Below are 21,743 nucleotides of genomic sequence, written 5' to 3'. Positions count from 1 at the left end.
GGCACCTGCCCCTTTATTGGCTCAAATCGAAGGCAGTAATCGAAGCCTGCCCAATTACTGGGTCCAAAGCGAAGGACCGCCCAAAAGAGCGCGAAACCCCAAAGGATAAAGAGAGACACTGCCATGTGTTTGTTCTCTTTTGGCCCTGGCACACCGGCATTCTGCCTATACCTGAAGCCAATTGCAGCACCACGACCAGAAGCAAGTTCAAGATCAACGATCGCTACCAGGCGGATGAGCCCAGCAGAACCGAAGTTACTTCTCCAGACCCAGCCACTCCAATTCCGAACAAAGGCCTTGTTCCTCTGCCAAAGCTGGGTGCCTGAATTTAAGTACAGGTTGTTTAAGTACAGGTATAATTTAGCTTGTAGTGTTTTATGTTGCATGTGTGAGTTAATCTTGTGTGTAAATAAACCATTATTGAACTTGAACTAACTGTTTGGTTGTCGGGTCTTTGATCAATATCCGGTTGAACCTTGTGGTGGTATCATTTGATACCTGGCGACTCTGAAAAGCAATATCATCATTATTAATTGGCAACATTCTCTTGGTGACGGTGGTGGGATAGTATCCCACTCAGTATTAAAAAGGGCAACATTATTGGCGCCTCCGGTGCAAAAAGGGCAACAGATGTTCCTCCTGGTCAGCCAGCGCCTTCTCTACATTCTGGATCGCCTGATCTTGGGCATCCTATCTAAGCTCCAGCTGTGCAATTGACTCTTTAATCAGGTCCAAGCAGTCCCGCTTCTGCTTGGCGAAGCCCTCCTGGATAAATTGCATCAGCTGCACCATTGACCGCTGGGTCGCCAAGCCAGAGGTCCGGTCATCCGCCATGCTGTCTCCCGCTGCAGCTTCAGCCCAAGCCTTCTCTGTCCGTCTGTTTCTGCCTTTGCGAGCACTTCTAGTCCTCCTCTCCATGCACCGATTTGGGAAACCAGTACCCAATTGCCTCTGTCATCGATTGTTCAAATCAAGTCCGGTAAAAAATCGGGGAAAAAGGTCCAAAATTCCGACCCGAGCAGGAGCCACCAAATGTGCGACGTACTTCTTCATAGCCGCCACCGGAAGTCAGAAAAATGCACTCTGTTAAAGGATAGACAGAGCTTCAACTCATCAGGAGCAGATAGGGTTTCACCTTATAATTGGTTGTGCTAAATGTTACCTAGAAGTTCTTTGCAATGTACTAAATGCTTAAAATGGAAAGTGAGGCATGTTGCTAAAGCTTTTCATTTTGCACTGATCAGGAAAATTGAGAGATTCAATCATCACCCTTTTCTCCTATAGCATAAATTGCTGTGATCGTTTGAAATTTGGCATTCTTGTATTTGGCCTGATGAATGCAAGATGGAAAGCATCAGTAACATGTCTCTCATTTCAGCAATATTCTAATATTTCACTTTCTAAAGCAGAAATGGCAGATCGTTTTGAATTAGTTCAGAAATCAATTGGTTTTCGACATCAATTTCAGCCTGTGAAGGATAGCAGCTGGGGAAATGTGAAATCCACAGGTGGCCAAAGCAAAGGAGGTCTAGCTGGAGATATTAAAGAGATTTTGCCTCAGGTTAAAAATGAAACTTACGAGGGCGGAAGAGAGATAAGAAAATGTAAATGTTTTCATTGTAATAAGGTTGGACATACAAAATTGCAGAACTGATGGCTTAACAAAAGTCCTGGGAACAAAATTGCAGAACTGATGGCTTAACAAAAGTCTTGGGAAGATAGACTCTTTAAAACAGGATAAGCCAGTGGGGTTTATTAAAGTGGAAAAATAAAATCATTATTGCACTGAAGAGGTGCAAAAGTGTGTACAACCTGTTCAGAAGTTGGTTAATAAACAGGTGTCAGATCTTTCTAAAGATTTTATTTGTGAGGGTAGGGTTTACTCATGTGTACAAGTGGCGCAGGTAAGGAGGCAAACATCTTAAAAGATATCGAAGCAAGTCAGTCTTCAATGGTAAAAGATAAAGAGATATGTAGTTCAGAAGAGGTACTGCCAGAAAGGGTGGTAATATGTGGGATTATTAGTGAGTAGAGGAGTAATCTATTATGTAAGGTAAGGTTAGAGTGTTCCGTGAAAAGTAGTGATGTTGATGGTAGGAGTAATAGAGAAATTACCCTTTTCAGGACTATAGTTTAACTTATGTAATGATATAACTGGATCATGTACTGGGGTGTTTCTAGATTGGGTGGTGACAAGACAGGAGGAGGAGAAATCAAGGAATAAAGATAGGGAGCGGGATTCTCCAACCCAGGGCCGGTCCGCCGATTCTCCGGTGACCAGAGAATTGGCGCCATTGACGGCGATGCGGGTCGGAGGCCACACTACGCCGCCCTCCTGGCGATTCTCCATGCGCGATGGGCCGTGTGCCCCCCCCCCCCCCCCCCCCCGAGTTAGGCCGAGTCCCGCCGGTGCCGAACACGTGTTGTCCTACCCAGCGGGACCTCGGCGTTCATGCTGTGGGAGGCGGCATGGTGGTGGTTGGGGGGTGGAGGGGAGATCCGACCGCACGGGGGGCTTCCATGGTGGCCTGGCCCGCAATCGGGGTCTACCGATCGACGGGCCAGCTTATCCTGGTGGGGGCCTAAGTACCTCCGCGCCGGGCCCCTGTAGCTCTCCGGCATGTTGCGTCAGGGTCAGCGCGGAGGAGTTAACCCATGCGCATGTGCAATTTCACGCCGGCCTTAGCTCGCATGCGCGAACTTGCGCCTGCCGTAGCATGCATGCGCAGACCGGCGGTGCCCATTCTGACGCCGGTATCGGCAGCTGGAACTGCGTGAGTCGCTCCAGTGCCGTGCTGGCCCCCTGTGCGGTGCAGGAACGCTGCTCCTAGTGGCCTGTTGACGCCGTCATAAAACGCGACGCCGTTTACGACGGCATCAACACTTAACCTCAGGGTCAGAGAATCCCGCCCAGGGACACCAAGGATCAATTATCAGAAGAAATCTTTGACCAGATGGTTGATGAAGAACCAGAGCAGGTGGAGGACGAGGTGGTGTCTTTAGTTCAGGAAAGTTGGTAGAATTACAACCGAAGGATTCAGAGATAAAGCAGTTGTATCAGAAAGCATACACAGATACCGGAGTGTTATCACATTTGAAATAATGTAATAATAAGGAAGTGGAGACCTTTATATATTCAGGCAGATGAGAAATGGGCAGAAGTCCATTAAGTTGCATTATTGGTAGGTTATAGACAGGGATTTTGCGGGCCGTGTCTGAGATTCCAGTTGGATGTAATTTAGGAGTAAGGAAAGTAAGGATTGCATAAGGATATAATTGAATTTTGCTGTACATGTGGAGGCACGGTGGCACAGTGGCAAGCACTGCTGCCTCACAGTGTCAGGGACCCGAGTTCGATGCCAACCATGGGTGACTGCCTTTGTGGAGTTTGCACGTTCTCCTCGTGTCTGTGTGGGTTTCCTTAGTGAATGGCCTCCTTATGCACTGTGGGGATTCTATGATGTCACACATATCTGGTAATAGGAAAGCCTCATGCAGTAATCAAACCTCCTCCCTTAATACCCATTCCGGTATTTGAGGAACCTTTGTTAGATCCTAATTTATTGTGTGTGATCACTTCCGAAGACAAAAAGTATATGTTGACCATAATGGATCAGTCTGCTAGATTTTTCAAGACCATTCCATTACAAACCATTACAGGTAATAGGGTTGTGGAGGAGTTAACTAATTTATTTTACCAGATAGGGACTACTAAAAGAAATTGAATCATATCAGGGATCCAATTTTATGTCAAAGTTATTCAACTTAGGAGTAAAGCAACTTAAAGCAACTGCATATCATCCAGACTCACAGGGAGCATTAGAAAGATGGCATCAAAGTTTAAAGATAATGTTGAGGGCCTATAGTCAGGATTATCCAGAGGATTGGGATAAAGGAATTCCATTTGTACTATTTGCAATTAGGGATGCAGTTAACAAATCAATTAAATTGATTTTGTGGTCAGGGAATAATAGGATCACTGAATCAATTTAAGGAGAAATTGGTGGGTGGGTCAGTGTTCGGAGACTATATTGTTGCGACGATGTGGCAAACTTTAGGGCAAGATTAACCAGGGCTGGCAAGTTGGCTAGAAAGCATTTTAAATTGCCACAGCGTGTGATGAAAGAAAGACTGATAAGAAATCAAAAATTCGTAGTTTTGTTAGTGGGGAGAGAAAGTATTAGTATTATGACTAGTGGTAGGTGAACTATTTTTAAAAAAATTTAGAGTACCCAATTCATTTTTTTCCAATTAAGCGGAAACCTAGCCTGCACATCTTTGGATTGTGGGGGCGAAACCCATGCAAACACGGAATGTGCAAACTCCACATGGACAGTGACCCAAAGCCGGGATGAAACCTGGGACCTAGGTGCTGTGAGGCAGCAGTGCTAACCTTTGGTAGGTGAACTATTAAAAGCAAGATTTAATGCATCTTATCAAATCGAAAGGAATTTGAGTGAGGTGAACTGTTTGATAACCACACCAGATAGAAGGAAAGCTCACAGTGTGTCATGTTAAAAGGTATTTTGCTAGGGAAGGAAAAAAGGAGGATATGATGGTAGTTATTATTTAGAAAGAGAAATCCAATGATTTCGAATTTGACATTCCTCAAATTAGATTGGTCAATGAGGCAGTATTAAAAAAAAAAAAAAATGGACATATTACGGAGTTGCCTTCTGGAGGAAAACCAGAGTGACCTGGAAGAGTTATTATAGTCCCATAGCGCTATATGTGTGAACAAATTAGGAAGTCTAAAAGTGGTTATACATGATATAGATGTAGGAGTCTATCCAATTAAGCAATATCCATATAGGCTGAATCCACTCAAGTTGGCACTGGTTCAAAAGGAGATTGAAAGCATGCTGAAGTAGTGAGTTGCAGCAATTGGAGCTCACCTATTGTGATGGTATCGAAACCAGATGGAACGCAGCAATTGTGTGTTATCTATAGCAAAATCAGTGCAGGAACAAAGTCAGATTCGTATTCTATTCCTCGTTTGGACTATTGTATTGAAAAGGTGGGAAACCCAAGCTTTATTACCAAAATTGACTTACTTACAGGATACTGGCAAGTACCTTTACCAGAACGGGCAAAGGGAGTTTTGGATATTATAACAAATTTCTGTCCCAGTTTATAATTATGCTGTTTGGAATGAAGAATGTGGCAGCACATTCTAAAGATTAACAAGGTAATTTCTGGGTTAAAGAATTGTGCATTGTACATAGATGATCTGGTGGTTCAGTCAAGTGTGGAAGGAGTATTTGGAACATTTAAAGGACTGGTTCAATCGACTACAGGAGGCTGGCTTGATGGTAAACTTAGCTAAAAGGGAGTTTACAAAAGTCCAAGTCACATTCTTAGGCCATACTGTTGGACATGTTCAGATGGCCCCACAGAATGCGAAAATGAACGCTGTTGGAGGTTTCTAATGTCATCAACAAGAGAAGTTGAGATTTCTGGGCATAAGTAGTTTCTGCAGAAAACCTGTGCCAAATTTCAGCAGTATGGCTGCTCCACGGACTGAACTTTTTGAAAAAGAACTGGAAATGTCATTGGACGTCAGAATGTGAGGAGGCATTTGACAATCTGAAAACTGTGTTAACCACTGCACCAATTTTGGCAATACCAAATTATGACAGGCAATTCAAGGTGGCCAGTTGTGCCAGTGACTGGTGCTGTACTGTTAGATGATGAAGGTACAGAAAGACTGATTGGTTATTTTTTCCAGAAAACAAAATATTCATCAAAAGAAGTATTCAACCATCAAGGAGACATTGAGTTTGGTACTGGCATAGCACCATAAATGTCAAAATGTTGCAAACAATGTGTTTTTATATAAAAGGAGGTTCCCTGGGGTGTAGATAATTTATGAGAGAATGGTCTTTAGTCCTATCTAAGCGCATCATGGGACAACTGTATCCCATTAAGATGTAATTAATGGGAGGAGCCAGGTACATCAGTTGTTTTGTAGTCTGCTAGAAGATAATATGTTCAACAACATTTTTGCCGTAGGGTTTGAATCTGACAAGACAGAAGGATTATTAGATTGTTCCTGAAAGGGTCTCTCTCTCCCCAAATGCTGGCACAGATAAGACAAGTAACCCTGATTGTTAGATTTGAAGTGTATTGTGTTGCTTAATTGGAATATAGTGGTAGGTGTAGATAATAAGTTCAAGTTTTTCCTTTTATTTAAGAACTGTTATTTGTAAAGCTATTTCTTTGATGTTAATATTGTTACTTCTGTGTTTAATTAAGTTTGTTTTAACTTAAAAGATACCGATTGGTTAGAGACATCACTCCTGGGGTGAAGTATCCTTTTCTCGGTTTTACAAATTGAAAATTGTTTGGGATTTCTCATCCAAAATCCACCATATTTTTCATTTAAATTTAGTACATTTAAATTTTAAAAAATAATAAATTTAGAGCACCCATTCCCACCGCACCCCCCCCCCTCCAAATTAAGCGGCAATTTAACATGGCCAATCCACCTACCCTGCACATTTTTTGGGTTGTGGGGGGTGGGACCCACACTGACACGGGGAATTTATGCAAACTCCACACGGACAGTGACCCGGGGCAGGGATCGAACCCCGATCCATGAGGTGGCAGTGCTAACCACTGTGCCACCATGCTGCTCTTAAATTTTGTACCTAACTACAAATCTCAGATCATATGGTGAAAACATCCAGCCTTATGAACAAATTGTTTGCAATATAATTCCCAATAAGTCATTTAAGCTGTGAACACTGAACCAAAGCCATATGGTTTTGATTCTATAACAAAATGGGACAAAAAAATGATACACCAACATCCATTTCAGTTTAAATCATTTAATGCATGGAATAAATTAAGATTTAAACATTGATAACTTATAATGCACAAATCAGATCATCTCTAAATAAAGTTGTATTGTTGACACATCCAACCTGACAGAAATAAGCCCGATAAAACAAATGCAAAAGTCGATGAATTGTTTCAGCCAGATGTTTAACTCCAACCAGCACTCGGGTAACAGCAGTGAAAAATATTGGACAACTCCATTACAGTAACTGCAACCTGTGTATCTTCAGACAAAACCATAAATGTTTTCATAATGAATCTTAAACATCTGATAATTTGCATTAAAAGGTAATAATTCATTATACACATTTAAAATATTCAAGTTAAAATTGCTGTGTGGACACAAGGTAAAGTTAAAGTCACTATAGTCCCAGATGACCATAAACTGCTTTCCCCTTGGAGTGGGGAGAGCTGACTGGTGGTGGGTGATTTAACCTGAGGGTCACCACACCTCAGATGAAGGGCAAGGTGCAGAAGGTGAGCCCTTCGTGAATAACCTCAGCTGGTCTGGGAATTGAACCCACGCTGTTGGCCTCGCTCTGCATCACAAACCTGCTGTCCAGCCAACCCAGCCCAATCATTCTTGGCTTCTGCAAATTCTTTTACAATATTTAACGGTTAGTAAATTAAACTGAAAAATTGGTCAGTTAACAAATAATTATTTATGACAATTTTGTTTGAACGCCCACTAGATAGTCAAATATGGACTGGAGCTTAATGTTCACCCTCAAGTTTAAATTCTTGTCTGCTATTAAATATCAGGTACACTTTATTTTCTTTCCCCTAGGACAATGTCCATCCAACAAATGTATGCAGCATCTCCAAAATGATCAGCTACTGCAGCCTTTTGTATTTCAAAAACATGTACACATCTGATATAGAATTTAAAATGACCAAGAGTCAGCATGAAAAATTAACTCCCTTTACAAATGTCTGGTTGAGGGCAGTACGGCGACACAGTGGTTAGCACTGCTACCTCACGGCGCCGAGGATCCAGGTTCGATCACTGCCTGTGTGGAGTTTACACATTCTCCCCGTGTCTGCGTGGGTCTCACCCCACAACCCAAAGACGTGCAGGTTAGGTGGATTGGCCACACTAATTTGCCCCTTAATTGGAAATAAATGTTTTAAAAAATGGTTGTCCTTGTATACAAATGTGTTAACTGTGCAGAAATTACTAATACGCATCAAGTGTGACAAAATAAGAAATAACTAGGATTGCATAAGTTTAGTAAATTTAAAATAATTATTTTATTCATTGCAGCACAGAAGGAGGCGGCCTATCATTTGTTGGTGTCATCATATTCCCAGAGGTTTGGCGGTCATAGAGCTCCATATCCATCTGTCCTATGCTTCCCTTGCACATTCCACAGAGATCAACTGAATTCAGTTCATTATGTTAGTCATCCATTTTCTCCTCTGCTTCCCTCGCCTGTTTTTCATTAATCTTTCCCAATTAACTCTACTGTCTGCTCTAATCTGACCAAGATATTGTATCTTTCTCTTTGATGTTCTACATCAATTTCCTCTTTCCCCCAGCCATTTCCAGCACTTCCTCAGTAGTCTGTGTAGGATATTTGATGCATCCTCCAATATGTCCCACATTTCGAATGCATTCAGCTCAAAAGTCTTGTTTGTTGTCCATTTCTCAGAGAGATAGATGACAAGGTGTAGCACCTTATTTCACGGGATGTGAGCACTGCTGGCAATACCTGCATTCATTGCTCACCCCTAATTGCTTTTGAACTGTGTGGCTTGTTAGGCCATTAGGAGAAATTTCTTCAGCCAGAGAGTGGTGGGTCTGTGGAATTCATTGCCACAGAGGGCAGTGGAGGCCCGGAACGTTGAGTGTCTTTAAGACAGAAGTTGATAAATTCTTGATTTCTCGAGGAATTAAGGGCTATGGAGAGAGAGCGGGTAAATGGAGTTGAAATCAGCCATGATTGAATGGTGGAGTGGACTCGATGGGCCGAATGGCCTTACTTCCGCTCCTATGTCTTATGGTCTTATTTCAGAGGGCATTTAAGGCTCAACCACATTGCTGTGGATCTGAATCCAGGGTTCCTTGTGGTCATCATTAGACGTTTCAATCCAGATTTTTTACTGAATTCAAATTTCACCATCAACCACAAGAGTCAATCACATCATTATTTTCCTAAGATTCAGGTTCAGAGGTGAAACAACTATTTAAATAATACCTTAATCTCAAAGGTAATAGCTCAAAAGTGCAACATAAATTTGTGTAATCATGATGCACAAATATATACTGTGAACACTAACATTTCAAAAAGATTACTCACACTTGAAAGCCACTGAATTAAAAAGCACTTAAAACCAACCAACACTTATTTTGCATTTAGAATGGAAAAGAAAATGGTGTAGAAAAGTACCAGCAATCTGAACATTCCATAATCTTCATATTTGAATTCAGCAGATGATGAACCCAATATCAAAAAATGGTGTTGTGGCAGCACGGTGGTTAGCACTGCTGCCTCACAGTGCCATGGGCGTGGGTTCAATTCCAGCCTTGGGTGACTGTCGGGTGTGGAGTTTGTACATTTTCCTTGTGTCGGCATGGGTTTCCTCCCACAGTCTAAAACACATACGGTTACGGGGAAAGGGCGGGAGATTGGCCCTGGGTGGGGGTGCTCTTTCAGAGGGTCAGTGCAGACTCGCTGGGTTGAATATCACAAACCAGGATAACAAAGCTCAGGCTGTTAATGAAGCAGAAATCAGATGCGGAATACCTTTGTATAAAGAGAAACAGGTGCTGGAGTAAGCCAGTCATCTCTCTCCTACAGTATCTGATATTTATAGTTATTGCACAAATAAAATACAGGTTCAAAGAAATCTGTAACATAAATCATACCACGTGCATTACTGCCCAAGAATAAATGCCAAAAAAGACAACATTTGGGACATCGGAAAAGTAACAGTGTTAAAACATTCTATAAAAGAAAATAGCTGATATCCACAAGACTGGATATCACTTCATGGGCTATAAAAATTATATTTATATAATAAAACTAATAAACTGACCCCATCTTACATCAAGGTTGAATTCTTTTGTGGGGGCATCTGAAAATAAACATGTGGAAGTTTTCATTTCAAGGTAAAGAAGCCTTAATGATGTATTTTTCTCTTTATGTGCAAAATATGAATGTCTTCACTTCTGTATTCCTCATCATGCCTGTCTACTGGAATTTCTTCTATATCAAAATCAGACTGCAAAAGCTGATATAAAACAAGTTAACATTGCAAAAATTGCAATCAATGAATCAAATACATCAGAGGCTTAAAATATTTACCATAAATCTAATTTCATCTTTTTACAGTTAAGCTAAGTAAAGAAGTTACTAAAATTTATCCTCCGCATATCCTTGTATCCAGACAGCACACTAATGCTAGCAGCAATAGGTCACGGTCAACTCTTAATTGACAAATACATTTTCCTTTTGAAAATACATAAAATCAATATTAAATCCATGCTAAGCAATAAGGAAAGGTTAACTGAAATTACACAAAAAACTCAAAATCACCCATACATAAATACTGCTGCCTTAGATTTTAGATGACAATACACCACAGAGGCACACCACTTGCCCTGAACGGCTATAGAACAGCTATAGGGCGGCAAGATAGCAGTGGTTAGCACTGTTGCTTCAGTGCCAGGGTCCCAGGTTCGATTCCCGGCTTGGACCACTGTCTGTGCGGAGTCTGCACATTTTCCCCGGGTCTGCGTGGGTTTCCTCCGGATGCTTCGGTTTCCACCCACAAGTCCCGAAAGATGTACTGTTAGGTGAATTGGACATTCTGAATTCTCCCTGTGCACCCGAACAGGTGCTGGAATGCGGCGCTAGGGGCTTTTCACAGTAACTTCATTGCAGTGTTAATGTAAGCCTACTTGTGACAATAAAGATTATTTGAAAAATTACAAAAGATGAGGCTTTGTTCCTCAAACATATATTGACATGAGCCTCAATGGAACACTATACCAGGCCCTAGACAGAAAAGGTTAGAGTGGGAGCAAGGTGGAGAATTAAAATGACAAGTAGCAGGAAGCTCAGGCTGATGTTTGCAGCTGAATGAAGGTGTTCTATAAAGCGACTCCCAGTCTACATTTGGTCTCCCCAATGTGGAGATCAAGTCGTGAACAGCAGATACAGGTAACTGAATTGAAAGTACGACTACAAAGTAAATAACTTTCACTTGAAAGTAGTATTTGGGACCTTAGATGGTGAGAAGGGAAGAGGAGAAGGACAGGTTTGCATTGTCTGTGCAAGCATGGAAAGGTGCTGTAGGAAAAGGAGGGGATGTTAGGGCGACTGAGGAGCTGTCAGAGGGAACAATCCCGATGGAATACTGAAAGGGGAAAATGGGTTTGTGCTGACATCACTCTGGAGCTGGCAAAAATGTTGGAGGATGATTTGTTGAATATGGAGGCTGGTGGGTGAAAGGGGAGGACAAAACACCATCACGGGTTTGGGAGTGAGGTGGAGGAGCGCGAAATGCACTGGATTGAACCATTACTCAAGCCTGACTTTATAACTATAATCTTACAGTTGTTAAGATTCCAGTGAATCTACATTTCATCTTTTCCCTTGCTTTTATATTCTCTCTATGATCATGCAAAACTGCCTACAATATTCCAACTGCAAACTAACTAAGGGCACGGTCTGCTCTCGAGTTGGAATCATTGGATCAAGTTGGAGCTACATAACATTAGCAACGTACATTTGACTGTATTCCGACTAAGTTCCTCAGGTTTGAAGAAAATTCATTTTGTTACGCAACAGCTAATAAAGTGCATAACCAATTTCTGGCCTTTCATCTCAAAATCCTAGTTCTAATTAGATTGGAGATTAAGAAAACACCTTTCAGTATACTACTGTATGAAAGCAGATTTTAATTAATATGGTGTGCAACTAGTTTCAGTTTATCAATATCTCATTCTTAATCAAACTAAACATTAATACCATGGAGCTAGAGTTAATCCAATACAAAATATGTGGCAAGTGGTTTAATGAAAAACATACCTCAAAAAAACGAATCTCTATTTTAGGATTATTTCCCATTGTCCTCTCTTCATAGCAACACAAGATGCAGCTATTGGTTCCTGCAAGCTCCTTCATAGTCCACAGCAAGGGCTCTAAAGACTGCATGACCAGTATATTGTTGAAACAACACATTCATATTGAACATGACAATGATTTCATTTCAAATTTATTATATACATTTATATAATGCAAGTTGAATTCACAGTACAATTTATGGTTTCCTACAATAAAATGGTTAAACATACAAAATATTAAGTAGGAATTTAAATACATAAACCAGAAAATCTACAGGCTTCAAACAAGAAATGCATATGGAAACACAAAAGGTAATTTGATGTGAAATTAAAATCACTAATTTACTTTTAAAATGTCAGTGGTAAACAAAATACAAAACAGCTCGAGATGTTCTTCTCAAGCTTAAATAATCAGCCAATTACATGTTTTAATAATAGTAGTGAGGACTAATGATTAGAAAAACATAAGAAATAGGAGTAGGCATTCAGCCCTTCAAGCCCACTCCACCATTCTACCTCAATACCATTTTCCTGCACTATCCCCATATCCCTGGACATTTTTAATATGTAGAAATTTATTGATCAGAGTCTTGAACATAATGACTGAGCTTCTACATCCTCTGGGGCAGATAATTCCAAAGATTCACCACTATCGGAGTGAAGAAATTCCTTCTCATCTCAGTCCTAAATGGCCTGCCCCTTATTCTGAGATTGTGTCCCTTGGTTCTAGGTGGGGCTCCCCAGCAAGGGAAACATCTTTCCTGCATCTACCCTGTCTACCCCTGTCAACATTTTGTATGTTTGAATGAGATTACCTCTCACTCTTCTAAACTCCAGATAATAAAGGCGTAGTCTATTTTACCTTTCCTCAAAGGTCAATTCCTTCATCCCAGGAATTGATCTAGTGAACTTCAAGGCAAGTATATTTTGCCTTAGCTAAGTAGATCAAAACTGCACACAATAACTCCAGGTGCAATCTCACTAATGTTCTATAGAACTGCAGCAAGACATCTTTACTCCTATACATAAATCCTCCTGTAATAAAGGCCAACAAACCATTTGCCTTCTTAATTCCTTCCTGTACCTGCAGGTTAGCTTTCAGTGATTCATGAACAAGGATACCAAAATTCCTTTGAAGTTCAATACTGTACAGCCTCTCACCATAAGAAATTGTCATCTTAAAAACAGTTGGCTCTGTTCCATACAGCAACAGGGAAACGCTGATACTGTAATCTTAATGCTTAGCATGTCACAAAATTCCATATCTCAGCACATTATTTTGTATGCCAATAAATATAATTTGTCAGTTCTACCCATTGGAGATGCTTTATGCATTGATCATTGGCCAACTCAATGTCCACCGTGTGATCTTTCAATTAGCAAAAAAATGTTTGCAGTTAATTTTCAACCAATGAAATTTCATTTTGAGAGCTCATCTTCAAAAAGGCTGGTAGGGGAAGAGTTAAGTTTGAAAAAATAAATCAAGTTAGATTATATAAAAATAATGACCGTTCTAATTTTAGAACTGGCAGATTGGGAATGAAGAAATTAAAATGAGCATTTAAATTGTGTTGGGTTAAAAATATTCCTTACAAGTGTAGCAGCAGTTGTAATAAGCAGAGTGTAAACTGAACTTTTTAGAAATACCAGCCAACTCAAGGATTCAAACATTTTGTTCAGATCATCGTCAGTCCAAGGAGTAAAGTATAACATGAAGTGAAATACTGCAGATGTAGAAATCTGGAATTGCCACAAAATACTGGAAATACTCAACAGGTCAGGCAACATCTTTGAAAAAGTGCTCTGACAAAATGTCACTGGCCTGAAACATTAACCCTACCTTCCTTTCTCTACAGATGCTGTCTGATCCACTTTTCTTTATACAGTATATCTGAACCTTCAGCAGCTATACAGGTGGACATTATGTACAATCATGCTGCATTTAATTCTTATGAAGACTTTTTAAATACTATAAATGATATAATATAAACTCAAATGATTTGTAACCATCATCTAAACCAATGTTAGGACATATCTAAATACTGTAAATATGTACAAACAGTTTAAAGGTGGAATTTTAGAAATAGAGTACAGGACAATGAGTTTAGTTTAGGGTTGCTGGGAGAATCAGAGAACACAATGGACTAAATGGTCTCAAATTGCAGCAAGTATCTACATCTCTTTTATACTTTAAATGTAGCAACAAATGGAGTTAATGCATGCTTACATTCAATTTGATGTTGATGATTGATCAATACCCAATTGAAGATTATGTTTAAATTTCTTACAAAATCCACGGATATATTTATCCTGTATAAACACCAAATTAATTACATGTACAGGAATCTAGCCATCAGCTAGTCTTTATACCTGGTGAGGAAAAGACAATTTGATTTTTCTGTAAAAATATTTTAACTTCAATTACATGCTGAATTTAAAATAAAGTTCAGGAACAACTTTACAAGTATATATTAGTTCAGGAAGCTACCCGTTAAAATCTCAGCTGTACACACCTGCTCGTAGTAAATACAGTCTGCCACAAGAATGTAGTCTGGCTCAGGTGGAAGGTGTTTCACACTTTCACCCCTGAAAAATACCACAATTCAGAAACATTAAGGGTACAATTATGTTACACTATCATAGAAAAAGGACAGATCATTTGGCCCCTCGACTCTGTTGGTGATCTGTACCTCAACTTCATCTATTCTCTTTTAATCAATATTCTTAGATACTGCAGAGCAAAAATTACTCATTGACAATTTCAACTAATCTGGTATTCAGTCTCTTCAATGGGCAAGTTCCAGATGTTCACAACCCTGTGTGCAGAAATGCTTCTTGATTTCAGTCCAAAATAGCATTGCTCTCATGTTAAACTTATACCTGCTTGCTCTGGATTGTTTCAAAGGATATAGTTTCTCTATATCAAACCTAAAAAGGGATACAAAGCAATTTATGCAACCTGTCCTCTTAATTTAATGCTATAATTCCTGGTATCATTTTGGGGAATCTGCACTGCACGACCCTCAATAAGCCAGTTTCTTTAAGGTTCTATGACCAAGACTGAACAGTATTTCAGATGGGGTCTGACCAAAGCTCTGTACAACTATAGCATCATTTCCTCACTTCTGTATTCTAACTTCCTTGAAATAAAGGCCAACATTCAATTAGCATTTTTGATTACATTGTTGCGTGTAAATCAGGAAGTGTGAACCACAGCTGGCAAGACTAAAGTTACACATCAAACTATAACTTATATTATCTGTTTACATGGATATAGATTTGTGCTCACGCTGTGGTTATTTTGTAACATTAGGAGAGACAGCAATGCCATGTTTTGAAAGCACAGGAATCCAGAGTGCATGAACATTTCCAAATCTGTTAACCCAAGATTGGCATGCCCACCAAATACCACAGCTATACGATCACTTTTGCCTGATACATAAGTGAGAATATAACTGCAGATGTAAACGTAAGCAACCATTAGGCACTCTGCAAAGTGGTGGCTATTCGCCACTCACCACCGCTCCCCTACCCAGTTCAATATGTATACAAGTCCAACACAGGTCATCTTCAATTTACCGAATTAGTCAAATTTAGACACCAAGGGTGGAATTCTCCCAACCCCCACCAGTGGGTTCAATGACTGACATGGTGGCAGAATATGATGGGAGTCCCAGAAATCAGTTTCACACCAGTGTGAATTTACAGCAGGATCTTTGCTGGTGCTCACCTTGGCGGGTCAGAAAACCCACCAGAGGCTGGTTACCAATAGAATCAAAGCACAATTTAATACATTCTGTATTAGCTTTGCTCAGTTGGCAGCACTCATTTCAAGCCCAATTTTAGGACTTGATTACATGATCTGCACTATTGAAGATAGCATTACCAGCATAGCCTATCTTGCAAATGAATCATTAAATTACACCCCTGCAGAGCCGTTTAAGATAATAGTTCATGGAATGTCATCTTTATGAGCAATGCTGGGGGGGGCGGTGGGGTGGGTGGTGAATAGTCACCACTTTGCTGAGTGCCGAATGGTTACATTTACATCTGCAGTTATATCCTCACTTTTGTATCAGGCTTTGTTCTGAACACAACCACCAAAACCTACATTTATTTAATTTGCTGTTGGTGGGATCTTCATCTATGTAAGCTGCTATATGTCCCATGGCAACAGTGACTGCATTTCAAAAATGATTTAATGTCACAAAGTACTTCACAACGAAAGGGCACAAGGTGTTAATATTTACAACTTAATTCTTCCCCCAAACCTCTACTGCCCATTTCTCAATAAAACTTATTGAGCAAAATAAAAATTTGGATTGCCTGATCAGACATGAAATGTGAGAGAGTTTACTACGTGGTAAAGGACATGACCAAAAGACTGTACGTAGATATATTATTTATCTTTGCTGGACCACATTTATTCTTCACACACTATATAAATAGAAAACCATTAACAAGGTGATGGTCTTTTAAATCTGACTCTTGGACCAGCATCTGAAACCAATAAATCCAAACTGTGTTCCATGAATCATATAGTCATGTACAAAACATTAGGGGAAATAACTTTTGACCAGTTTCCTTTACAAGTTTCAAAATTCGCTTTTGTTCATTGATTGCAGTGATCGGGTATTGCAATCATTAACACTCATGCTTTATTCCTCCTTCAGAATCCACATAATGAAAACCAAATTCATTTTCAGATGAATGCAGAGTGGAATAATAACTACTGAAGAAAAACAAAATTCTTATTTGGGTTCAAGTTCCACTGTGGTACAGCTTGCTCTCATCTTGATTAACTGATAAGGATTGAAGAACCGCCTATAAAATTCCCCTTCCTGAAACTAAAGCTCTCAATGCCATCTGGTGTCAGTAGAAAGGTCTCACAGTTTAGTACTAAAGGAGAGATTAATTGCTCATCTAGGAGATACTGCATTGAAAATGAGAACAGGGGTTAATGGAAGTTATTCATGGTAATGATGGAGGAAATAGATGTATTTCTGTACCTTCACAGATGAACAATTAAAAGATCTGTGAAATATCTTGACAGGCTAATTCCTGTAATGGTTTCCAATTAGTGATGGCTTCCCCTCTTCCCAAATTATTGTTTTTCCCTTCACGAGCTATATTAACCCTTTGTAGAGAATGATGGAAGTTACTTCCCATACCATTTCTCCCTCCCCATTTCTGCCACCCCCAAAGAAATCGGTGTCTACTCAGAAAACTTTTGTGAAGCTGGTTGCTGGTGTAAAGATGATCTGGAGTCACAAACTTTTATTTGGAATGTGAAAACTGACAGTTGAAAAGTTTTGTTGCGAAATTTTAAAGTTAAATAAGTACAAACCATTTAAGTACCTTGGCTTGGATAGAACCAGTAACCAAGTGCTTGTTATCATTGATGTTTGTGTTAAGTAAACCCTGCAACTCTTCGAGATCTGTGACCGTGACGTGTGCCCTGGAAAAGAGAAGGAAAAACATTGGCTTTGAATTAAAATACAAAATAAAATTTCAAAACATCGTATTTGATTTTGCGTAACCACAAATCTTCAGTTAGAGGTTCCACCAATTGTGGCCTCCTCCGGAGGCCTACAACATCACAAATGTCAGTCTTCAGCCAATTCAATTCACACAAGCATCAAGAAACAGTCAAGTAGACTGGATACAGCAAACACTCGGGGCCCGGTCAACATCTGGCTGTAGTGCGGAAGACTTGTGCTCCAGGACTGTCCGAATTCTTAGCCCAGCTGCTCCAGTACAGCTAGAACACTGGTATCCAACCAACAATATGGAAAATTACCCAGGCATGTCCTATCCACAAAAGGCAGGACAAATACGACCTGACTAAATACTACCTTACCAGTCTACTCAATAATTGGCAAAGTAACGGAAGGTGTTGTTGACAGTGTGATCAAAAGCCTGCTCCGATGGTCTGTTTGGGTTCTGCTAGGGCCACTTGGCTTCAGACTTCATCACAGCCTTGGTCCAAACATTGAGCAATGAGCTAAATCCCTGGGGTGAGGCAAAGGTGAGATCAAGGCAGCATTACACCAAGTTGATTATCCCAGTGAAGCTGAAGTCAAGGGGCAATCAAGTGGAAAACACTGCACTAGTTGGAGTCATACCTTGCACAAAGGGTGGCACGGTTGCACATTGGCTAGCACAGTTGCTTTGCAGGTCCAGGGTCCCAGGTTTGATTCCCGGCTTGGATCACTGTCTGTGTGGAGTCTGCACGTTCCTCCCGTGTCTGTGTGGGTTTTCTCCAGGTGCTCTGGTTTCCTCCCAGTCCAAAGATGTGCCGGTTATGTGGATTGGCCATGCTAAATTGCCCTTAGAGTCCAAAAAGGTTAAGTGGGGTTACAACGATAGACTCGATGGGCTGAATGGCCTCCTCCTGCACTGTAAATTCTATGATTCTATAAAGGATGATCGTAGTGGTTATTAGAGGTCAATCATTACATTACATGATTTCAGGAGTTCCTCAGGGTATTTTCCTGGGCCCATCCACTTTCAGCTGCTTCTTTAATGACCTTCACTCCATCAGAAGGCCAGTACCATTTGCGACTCCCCAGATACTGAATCAGTCCATGTCCATATGCAGCAAGAACTAGACAACATTCAGGCTTGAACTGATAAGTTGCAGGTAATTATTCATGCCCCACAGTGACCGGCAACTAACATCTTCAACAAAAGAGAACCTAACCATGTCTCCTTGACATTCAATGGTAACACCATTGAAGCCCTCACTATCAATGGACCAGTCCTATAAATATAGTGGCTACAAAAGGTAAGATTACAGGAATTGAGGTGCGTACATCATTCCCGGACTCCCTAAAGCATATCCACGATTTACAAGGCAATCATGAGTGGGATGGAATACTCACCACTTGCCAGGATGAGTGCGGCTCCAACAACACCATCCAAGGCAAAGCAGACTGGTTGGCATCCCATTCACCAACTTAACATTCACTACCTCCACCACAGGCACACCAAGACTGTAAAGCCATTCACACTGTGCACTACAACTACTTGCCAAGGCTCCTTCGACAGCATCTTCCAAACCACTACCACCTAGAACAACAAGGGCAACAGGAGCATGGGAACAACACCAGCTACAAGTTTCCCTCCAAATCACACCATCCTGACTTGAACTGTATTGCTGCCGGATCAATTCCCAGTCGAACAGCACGGTGGGCATACCTACACCACATTACAGCAGTGGATCAAGAAGGTGACTTATCAACAGCTTCTCAAGGGCAATTAGGGATGGGCAATAAAATGCTGGCCTAGCCAGAAATGCTGGTATCCGATGAATGAATTAAAAAAAATTAAATAACACAAGGGTTCTGTGGCATGACACATATTTTGCCTCAGCTAGTTGATAGCATTGGATTCTTTTGGTTTTATGGATTCTAACAATTTATGCTTGCATAGCATCTACACAGAGCAAAACAGACTAGGCAATACAGCAGTTCAACACTTGACTACAGCCAGTTCAAAAAGGTAAGTTTTTGAATGTCGGGGTGGAAATAGTAGGATGACAATAAAAGTTTATGGTAGGGAGTTCTCCAGGGTAGGGCCAAGACAGCAAAACTGAGAACACCAAAAAATAATTCATGCAAATATTTTGCTTCAACCCTCCTTTTTAACTATGTGGCAAAACAAATCTGCAATTTTCAGAAAAAACATGCACAGTTCCACTTTAGCTTAAGAGGGTGAGAGAAGCAATGGTACCTGACCTGTCCCCCCAAAATGGCTTAATTTTGTGGCACCCCAACAACTTCATTTCCACAGATTTTTTTTTACATAGGAAAATGGATCCAGGTATTTCACAGCATAATAAAATGTGACAGAGCCAAGGGAACTAATGTTTGGACAGTCGACTAAAAGTTCAGAGGAATTTGGCCCAGAACAGAGCCTCCAACCTCGCATTGGCTCCATCAGAAAAGGACACATCCATAACATTGCCTGCCCTTCTCCATCCCTGCCTCAGCTTAACTGCAGCTGAAACTCTTGCCCTGCTTTTAATCACCTGACTTGGCTACACTAAAGCTTCGCTGCATCTTCACTCTCCACAACTTTGAGCTCATCCAAAATTCTGCTGCCAATGTCCTGACACACAAAATACCATTCAACCATCATGGCCTTGACCCTTTCTATGACTGTAGCTTCCAGCAGTCCTACAATCCTCAGATCTCTACACTAATCAGTTCTGGCCTCTTGTACATCCCAATTGTCATTACTCACTAATAGCAGCCATACCTGCTGCTGCCCAAGCCCCAAGCTCTGGAATTGCATCTTCCAAAGTTCTGACTTCCCCACACTTCCCCAAACCCACTTTCAAAACACTCCTTAAAACCTAACTCTTTGTCAAAACTTTTGGCCACAGTCCCAATAGCTCATTCATGAATGGGTGCCAAATCTTGTCTGATAATACTCCTTTGAACTACATTAAAGATACTATAAATGTTAGTTTTTGATATGTTCCTTTTTACTATGTTTCCCATTTTCTATATACAGTTACACGATATTAATAAACTCATCACATAGTTGCGACTCATCCATTTGCAAAATGAACCAGGCAGGGTGGTGTGGGTGAACATTAGGGTTGTAACATCCAGTACCTGAAATAAAGTGATACCTAGAAGAGTCAGCCAATAGAACGCAATTTATTTACCTCAGCTCAGTAATCAGCCACCAACCCATTCTCCCTTGAGAGAACAAGTAGAATTTAGAATGGCTTCAGTGTCAATTTGGGAATAGGATTTTGCCCCAATATTGCAAATACATCTGGAAAGCCCAGAAGGAATATTTGCAAGACCACCAAACTGGCCAGGACTCCTTTGAGAAGGGTGACCAGATAGAGATATTTGATACGGTATACAGCCTCTTTTGTTCAAAGACCCAAACTAGGGGCCATAAAGACAGGTACCAGCAGCGAGATAATCTTTACCCCAGAACAGATGCCATCAGTCCCACCAGTCCGGTCCCTGAGCCCAGCTCCACCACGCTCTTCCCGGTAAAGGAGTGGAGGCCGACCCGATAAAAAGCGCTCGTCTCCAGGTACTTGGCCAACACCAGCGCCGCGTCCCACACCACGCAGCCCACATCGCCAGCGCTGCGCTGCTTAATACGCAGCTCCGCACCGGCCCGCCGCTCCACCACCCGCACAAAATAATCAGCGTTAACCCCCTCCATGAGCGGATAGCCGGATTCTCCTCCCACTCCCCCGCAAGGAACCGCCCAGGCCACAGGCCCAGCTCCAATGGTGACCGTTTATTATAAGTGATCACGTGGTCGCACGCTCGGGCTCTTCAGCCAATCACCAACCCGCGTACGTTCAAAGTGATTGGACGCTCCACAGCCCGCGCCGCTCATTTGCTCTTTCCGGACCAATGGAGGAGTTTGGTTGTCCCGCGTCATCGGGTGGGGCGGGAGATTGGACGCTCCACAGCCCGTGCCGTTTATTGGCTCTTTCCGGACCAATGGAGGAGTTTGGTTACTTGCGTCATTGGGTGGGGCGGGACCGGTAACCATGGAGACGCCGGTCTGGACACCGCTTCGCTTTGGTGGGGTGTCAGGTGTCCATGGGGAGGGGAGGGGGCACTCCTTCCTCAACAGGTGTGAGGCCTAAGCAGGTTCGAGTCGTCTAAGCATATCGGATAATAAAACGCGATGTTTAAAATGAATCTTATTGCAGAAATATCGGAGAAGTTGTTATTACAATCTTTATAATAATCTTTATTATTGTCACGAGTAGGCTTACATTACCAGGGCAATGAGGTTACTGTGAAAATGTCTTTGGGGGGGGGGGGGGAGAAAGACTGAGAGG

At 41.3% G+C, this 21,743-nt stretch overlaps 1 protein-coding gene across 12 annotated transcripts in view; it reads right to left on the bottom strand.

The window, feature by feature from the left end:
- The window catches only part of vcpkmt (valosin containing protein lysine (K) methyltransferase), a 173,845-nt gene extending 152,693 nt beyond the window's left edge, over positions 1–21,152 (bottom strand). For 2 of the 12 annotated variants that reach the window (XM_072489801.1, XM_072489803.1), the window contains exons 1-4: positions 20,865–21,152; positions 17,259–17,369; positions 14,425–14,497; positions 11,877–11,996 (exon numbers count right to left, since the gene is read on the bottom strand). In XM_072489801.1, the coding sequence (XP_072345902.1) occupies positions 11,877–11,996; positions 14,425–14,497; positions 17,259–17,369; positions 20,865–21,109 (549 nt within the window). In that variant the 5' untranslated portion in view covers positions 21,110–21,152. Of the gene's footprint in view, positions 1–6,814; positions 10,075–11,876; positions 11,997–14,424; positions 14,498–17,258; positions 17,370–20,864 lie in introns of those variants that run through there. The other 10 variants (XM_072489807.1, XM_072489808.1, XM_072489802.1 and 7 more) reach the window with 10 other exon arrangements.
- Between the last annotated feature and the right edge of the window lie 591 nt (positions 21,153–21,743).

The sequence above is a fragment of the Scyliorhinus torazame genome, chromosome 2, assembly GCF_047496885.1.
Source record: "Scyliorhinus torazame isolate Kashiwa2021f chromosome 2, sScyTor2.1, whole genome shotgun sequence".
Taxonomy (NCBI): Eukaryota; Metazoa; Chordata; class Chondrichthyes; order Carcharhiniformes; family Scyliorhinidae; genus Scyliorhinus; species Scyliorhinus torazame.
The sequence above is the reverse complement of the archived record's forward strand: the minus strand, read 5'-3'. Positions and strand labels throughout refer to the sequence as shown.